The sequence below is a fragment of the Berghia stephanieae genome, chromosome 2, assembly GCF_034508935.2.
Source record: "Berghia stephanieae isolate SIO BIC M18660-M18661 chromosome 2, UCSD_Bste_1.3, whole genome shotgun sequence".
Lineage (NCBI taxonomy): Eukaryota > Metazoa > Mollusca > Gastropoda > Nudibranchia > Aeolidiidae > Berghia > Berghia stephanieae.
In genome coordinates this window covers 97,272,075-97,279,856 of record NC_088361.1, presented here as the reverse complement: position 1 = coordinate 97,279,856, position 7,782 = coordinate 97,272,075, and the positions used below count along the sequence as shown (strand labels likewise).

General features: G+C 37.1%; 1 protein-coding gene across 1 annotated transcript; it reads right to left on the bottom strand.

The window, feature by feature from the left end:
* Window positions 1–2,926: 2,926 nt before the first annotated feature.
* LOC144965969 (uncharacterized) lies at window positions 2,927–6,900 on the bottom strand. The gene is made up of 2 exons (XM_078901887.1): window positions 6,553–6,900; window positions 2,927–5,545 (listed from the first exon to the last, which is right to left on the bottom strand). Exons 1-2 carry the CDS (start codon window positions 6,576–6,578, stop codon window positions 3,799–3,801), a joined length of 1,773 nt encoding a protein of 590 aa, XP_078758013.1. The 5' UTR covers window positions 6,579–6,900; the 3' UTR covers window positions 2,927–3,798.
* Window positions 6,901–7,782: the final 882 nt, after the last annotated feature.

Genomic DNA, 7,782 nt, shown 5'->3' with positions numbered 1-7,782 from the left:
GTTGTTCTTGTTTTATTACTAATTCAGATTCAGAAGATCTACAATTACAGTCATAATTTTGTTATATGCTAAAAAGCATACATTTAATTTGAAATTGCAAGTATTAACTCACTCAATCCTAGAGATTTTTCTACTTTTCAAAACTGGAAAAAATGTATTAGAAATGAGCATGTGCATATATAGTTTTATTCAACTACCACTAACATACAAAAACTAAACACTTTAGCTTTGATAAAATGATTATAATTTGTCTAAGAAAAATGTAATAAAGAGGCATGGGATGAAAGTAGCCCAGGTAAACCACAGATATAGTCGGTGTTAGGGTTGTGAGCTAAACAGACAATTACAATTTTTTTTTGTGTGTGACTATTTGGATAGTATATCAATCTATTGCAAAGTACTTTTGTAATTCCAAAGAGATCCTTCTACTCATTAATTGAAGCGTGGCATGGACAAAAGGGTCAGGAAAAAATAAAGCTCAGACTTTATTTAGATTTTTGTTTAATTTTTTTTTTTTACATGTGGATGTGAGCCAAGTGCTTCACCAGTTTAGCTATCCAGGTCCCTCTAGTGAAGGAGCTTTAAAAAAAAATGTTTCCTTCTTCTGCCTTTAAGAATCAACCATGAGACAAAGTCGATGTCCTGATGGAAAACGTTTCAACAAAACTCCACCACCTCTGCTACCACTACTACCTCCATCATCATCACAACCACCTCTACTACTACAACCACGTGGTCATCATCACAACGATTATTGCAACCAACCACCTCCACATCATCATCACTATCTCTACCAACACCAAATATCTCTGCCATCATATCAACATCATTACCACCACCATCATCATCACAACCGCCACTCCACATCATCATCATGATCACTTCCGTCACTACAACCAGCACTACATTACATTCACTACATAACGACACCATCATCACTGTCACTTTGGGCGGGGTTCCTGGCCTCCCATAGTGGGCAGGGTGGTACTTACTGTGTCTTCTATCCCCCTATATCTGTTTTCCAATTTGATTCCTGTCTTTGTCTTGGAATGAGATTAGTTGGTTTTGCCCTTGCCCAGGCCGTAGTGCTTGGCTGGGAGGGAAACAGTCAAATGCATAGTTATTGTTTTGGGAGATGATGTTTTTTTCCTTATAAATCATCTTTCTGTATATGTACTTTTATATTTGTTATTTTGAATGTATAATGTAAACATTTGAGTGTATTCCTCTTAGTGGGATCTTGTGCCGGTGTCTGGGTGGGACATTTAGGTGGTCTCAAACTAAGTAAATTGATAGTGCTCTTGGAATCTACATCGGTTCCCTATTTGAACCAATTCCCCTTTGGCTTACCTTTTCTGGGGTCTACTTAAATTGAAATTCTATCCCATATTCTTCCTTTTTACTGGCGCTGATATGACCTAAATGTGTTGCAAGCGCCGTAAAACCCTTAAAAACAACAAAACAAACATCACTGTCACTATTGCTATATCTACCACCACCAACAGGCTTGCCAACCAGTATGATTTCTCATATTTTGATACGCTTTGGGATCCAAAATATGGGAATCCGTATTGACTAAAATGTGCTAAATGCAAAAAGTCAAAGAGTTTGTAACAAAAAAGGGAAATAATGATAACAGTGGAATAGTTGAAGGTCATTAAATATCGTCTCTACTTAGGTGAGAATCTGAGTAGCCATAGGTTGTCATAGGAATTGCAGGCTTTTCCTTCCCTCTACTTACTTGATAAGTGTCCATAAATTCAGTGAATGTAAAATTTTGAAGTTTTGGTTGGTTGCACATATTGAAAATATGATTTTTGGAAGAAAAGAAATATGAGAAAATTATCCTAAACTTTGGGGGATAATATAAAGCTTTTCAAATGGTTGAAGTTGGTTAATGAGGGTAATTTAAATCGATCGATATTTGAAGGATGAGTTTTCTGGTCAAATTTTTAAGTAAGACACAATTTATTCCAAATGGTATTTTACAAATGATATTTTGGCGCAATTGGTAGAACTTCTATCCCACTCCCACATGATTTTTTTGTCATTGTCTTAGAATAAGACCATCGAGTTCTGATAAGGATAATTTATCATAAGAAAAGAGGAGCACTGTTTGTTGTTGTTGTTTTGGGGTTTGTCTTTTTTGTCTTCAAACGTTGACTAATTTTTTCCCCCTCATATCAACTGAGTGTTTATTTGTATTAGTGTTGGACAATATGTTACCAACTGCTCCAGAACAGTATTATTTCGGCGCGGACATGACGCGGAAATCTGAATTTAAGGAACCCAGAGTGGGATTAATCTGCTTCACAATATGACTATGACTGAATGAATAATGAATGTCTTTTGGTAAAATTCAAGAGACCAACATTTTGTGATTATGTCTAGTGAATTTGACTCAACATTCAGTTTTCATTATTCAATTTATTCCGACATTAATACCGTTTCGATGTGTTGGGTCACATGTCAGTGTCCATCTCTTGACTGGGATCCTGTGAGACTGATAGATCCTTGATGAGATTTACTTCAGTTCTTTCCTTTTATTGATATTTGTAGTGAATTTATCATAGACCATGCTTGTCGTTAAGATTACAGAATAATGGGACAGTGGAAGGTCTTTTTCTCCCATGGTAAGGAGGTTACTGTTGCTGTAGTGTATACATTTGAGTGCATTCCTCTTGGTGGGTTTCCGTGCTTAAAGTCTGGCCGAGAATATCAGGTGATCTCAAGCTCTTAAACTTTACTGGTGTTCCCTATTTGAACCAGTTCCCTTTGTCTTACTTTTTCTTTGGCGCTTTTAATTGTAAATCTAGAATCTTTGACTTTTCCATTTTCTTCCTTTTTACTGGCACTGTTACTGATATGATCTAAATGGTTGCAAGCGCCCCAAAACCCTTAAAGACAAACAAACAGAATAGCGGGATTGCTGTATAGCGAAGTTTCATTTTATTTATAAACAATAATTTCGATATTTGTGGTTTCCCTTATCGAAAACATACTGTCATTGCAGAATCGATAATATTTTTAACCAATGTTTTTTCCACTTTAGTGGACATAATTTCATCTCCTTGCAACAATATATGTATATTAGGTCATTCTAATGCCTGTGATGAGAAGATAATATAATAGAAAAAGTATGTACGTTTAGTTAGATTGAGCTAATATGCACTTAATGGGGGGGGGGGGGGGGGGATATAGAGGAGAAAGGTTTAATCAACGATTAATTTCTGGTTTAACGAGATGAGAGAGAGAGAGAGAGAGAGAGAGAAGAGCAGTTTTAAAGTCATCATAACTACATATATACTTTTAAACCACCTAATCTTTCCCACATTGACACTGACACTGCATCGGGATCTCCGTCAAAAGAGATGTAAAATGGTTACATTATATATTACAATTACAAGCTTATCAATGCAAGTAACTGACAAAATACATAATTGAATGGGAGTATGGAGAGTATTTCTACGGAAATAAATACTCCCTGACCAAAAAAAAAAAAAATATGACTGAAACTATTGGGTTCATTCCTGAGACACAAAGTCACATGGGAAGGACAATGATATAGGGGGATAAAAGAGAAAGCAAGGCTGTTAACTCGTGAAGAATCCACAAGACCAGTCATCTTTCCCCCATCCTAAGGGGAATTCTACTCAGTCTTAATCCTCTCTATGGATTGGATTTGGTGGTTGTAATTATTACATAACGAAGAAAAACGGAGGATAAGCATGTCATTATTGATCTTAAATCATTAATTTCAATTTTATTCATGTACACAGTTCAAATCATGCACCGGCTTTAAAGTCTTGCTCTGAAAACTGTGGGGTGCATCCCTATCTTGGTGGCAGGTTTTAAAAAATTGTTTCCGTCGTCAATTTTCAATTGATCGTTGTCATAATTTACTGGAGGGCCGTATTTGGTGCCTAGATCAGATGCCACGCAATTGTGGCACCAAAAATAGTTATCAGAGTCGTATTTCTTTTTGATGGCTAGTAGGCTGTTGTAAGTTGAACTGTCTTTCCAGAATCTCACTTTCCAGTCTGGCATATCCTCTGCCGGTTCGTTGAAGTAAGATCCATCGCCAAAGGTGTATAAAATTTCTGCCATATTTAACGCTTTCCTGCTATTTTTAGCATCTTCCACTGGATTGTAGGCCCATCCCAAACCACAAGATGCTGAGAAAATACCATTTCGAAATCCTGGATGAATTGGTGTCGCTGGACGAGGATTAGATTGGATAACCTTGCCTCCTATCAAAGTCATGGTGCAGGCGATACCGTCTTTGACCTGATTATACAGGAAATCTGTATACTTGTCCAGGTTACTCGGATCACTGATGCTTGTCGGCTGTACGAACGTGTTTGCTATGTATGTATTGTAGTATTCCGGATCTTTGGCCGTTACCTCGTACTGAAGGAAAGTTGGGAAGTTAGTGTCTGATTTGGAAATTGGGTTCGTTTTGGAAATGATATCGTCGACTTCATGGTTGCTGGGCGAGCTGTCATTGCCATAATGAATTAAAGACACGAGTAGAAGGTCGTAGAAAGTAGTTTGTGGAACAGGTCCTGGTAAAATTACGACATACCCGCCCCAGTCTTCAGATAGTTTATTAACATCTGATAAAACTTTCTTGACAGATGACTCATACACACGTTTACCGCTTGTAGAAGAATATAATGGGTAGAACAACACTACGTCACGGAACCGTTCTGGAGCGAAGTGTAACTTGTAGGTAAACGAGACAACAACACCCCATGTTCCCCCACCGCCTCCACGTATCGCCCAAAACAATGAGGTGTCGTCGCTCTCCCTCTTTGTCCCATTGATGTCCTGAACAATAGTTTTATCCTTTGATAGAGTCAACAGGTTTCCGTCAGCAGTGACAATTGTTGCCTCCAATAAATTATCTACAGCAAGTCCCAACTTGCGGCATATTGGGGCGTGTCCTCCACCTTGAGTGTAACCCCCCATAGCCACCGAGTGGGCGCTGCCACCAACAACCACTCGACCCACCTTATTGCCAGCTTGATCAGGGCCCACTACTTTGTCCACTTCTTTGAAGACTTCAATCCACGACGCTCCAGATTGTACTCGAACTTCCCCAGCAGGACTGCGAGATGATGTCAGACTAATATCCACAGATCGCATCAGTTCCATACTCAGGACAATTCCACCTCCGTGGGTTGACCGGCCGATGTAGGAGTGACCAGAACTGCGAATGCTTAAATGGATGTTACGGCTCTTGGCAAAATTAACGACTGTCTGAATGTCTTTGGAATTGACCGGATATACAATGAGGGCTGGAGTTCTCATCACTCGCAGATTGTGAGTACGCGAGGCGTTGATGTATCCAGGATCCAGCGGTGAAACATATTTCCCATCGATTTCATTGATTAGCCTTCCTATATCGGCGTAGGTTGGGAATTTTGCCTGTCCGTCGTATACTCTGTCTGGCCATGTTCGGTTTTGGAATGGGATTAAGGCTGTTGTGGTGGGTAGTATTAGCAATATAAGAACGGAAAGGATGAGGATCAGGTTGATGAATCTGGAGAAGACCAATAAAGTAAAATTATTTGGGTAAATTGAACAATCATATTTTCCCGGCTTGCTTTAAAAAAAAACAAAACAATATTCATTTCAATTTGTCTTCAGCATAATATTTGTCATATTAATGACGAGACCTTTACCTTTTGCTTCTTCTTTTTTTTTTTTTTTAATGATAATTTATTTATTCTTTTTTATTTTTACTTTTATTTTTACTTTCTTTTTAAAAATATTTTTTGTTTGTTGACAAAACAATTGAAAATTAGAAGGTTTGAAGAAAATGACTTAAGTGGCTCCACTGTAATCCATTCTAAAATATTTCAATCCGAAAAGGAGTGAGAGGCAACCACACGACCAACTATTCAAATCGGAAACGCATTTAAAATTATGCCACTTGGGGTCACTACGACTTATCGATGATTAATTTGATTGATCGGGAGTGGGAGTGAAAAAATATTTATGTAAAATGAAGAATACATGAATACTGAAATAACATTGGATTGTGTTTTTAATGTCTTTGTATGAAAATTATATTTTCTAGTTTCTAGCAATTGCATGCTTGAGTTTGTTGGTAACCAAGGTAAACATCTCTAATAACCTATAGCTAGCTACGATTAAGCTTAAACTAAAAACTCTCTCCAAAAAATAGATAGACAACTAGATAGATAGATAGATGGGGAGATTAGATAGGTAAACAGATAGATAGATAGATAGATAGATAGATAGATAGATAGGGAGATAGATAGACAGCTAGATAGATAGATAGATAGATATGATGATTAATGATATATAGATACATAAATAATAGATAGATGGATTGATTGAATAATTGATTGGTGGCTTGATTGATTGATAGAAAACGAGAGAAGCGTAGGTAAGTAAAGAGTGTATTTGTGTGTATGTGTGTGTGTGTGAGAGAGAGAGAGAGAGAGAGAGAGAGAGAGAGAGAGAGAGAGAGAGAGAGAGAGAGAGAGAGAGAATATTTATTATACTATATTATGAACTTGCCTTGGCTCTACGCCAATATCCATCATGGAAATTAAGTTTGGAAGTTGATTCGATCAAGTTTCCGTGAAAATCAGAATATAGGCGCTATAGTCCAAACACACCTTACGATATCTAAAAGGCCAAGATAGCACCTATATTTAACTTTTAATGATTTTTAAATGGATAAGGTCAGTTATAGATAACGAGTGTGTTGAATCGTGTAACACTAGTTTTAGTCATATCTATTAATAACACTTTAAGAATCAGTGGTCTGGGTGTCATAAAAAACAGGCATTCAATGAACTAATTCTATTGAGACTTTGTAACACATCTTGAATTGTCATGTGCATGGTGTGTTGGTGTTTACTTGTGTTAGACCTTATTTTATTCTATTCTAGGCTACGATAATATAAGGACCTTTGAACTCCAGATCAGCTGGCCGTGACCGAAAGCACAGACAACAGTCCTTTATAAACCTGCTACATGCGTAGAAGTCACACCACAAAACATCATTATCATGCTGCTGGGTCTGTCAGCGTCGATCAATGAATTTGGTCAGTTTTAAGGACATGTAGGCTATTCCGCATCATAGATTGGATTTGACAAAGTTACTAGGACGCCAGTTTTGTTGGGTTTTTTTTTATTATTGTTTTTTGTTGTTGTCTATTATTATTATTATTATTATTATTATTATTATTATTATTATTATTATTATTATTATTATTTATTTTTTTTTTTGGGGGGGGGGGGTAAAAATTCATTCGATACTTTTTTTTAATCGACGGGCACGCGCGCGTCGCTTTTATTCAAAGACCATTCATTTAAAAGGGGGAAAATATATCATAATGGTTAACTACACTGACTTTATGTGGTGAATGAAACTTGGCTTATACTTTCATTTAAAATGTGAGATAAATACTAAAATAACTGTAGTATGATGGTTTCATACTCCTTGTTTTTTTTTTTTTTAATAGCACTTCTATTCGTCTTGCGGTATGCTGCGCACCGTCGCACATACCACGCACATTTTGGTTGCGTGGGGAGAAAGGATAAAACTAGTGGCGCACCTCGCTTCAACGTCATTCGCCTCCCGACTCAAGTTGAGAGCGCTTTAATTTAAATAAAAATATTAGATAGTAAAATTTAATAGTGTGTTAGTTCTATTTCTTTATTTGACAGTGTCGCCCCTTCCTTATGAGAACCAATCACGACCCTGAGTATTGCGCAATAGAAAACCCAGCATATCTCTAG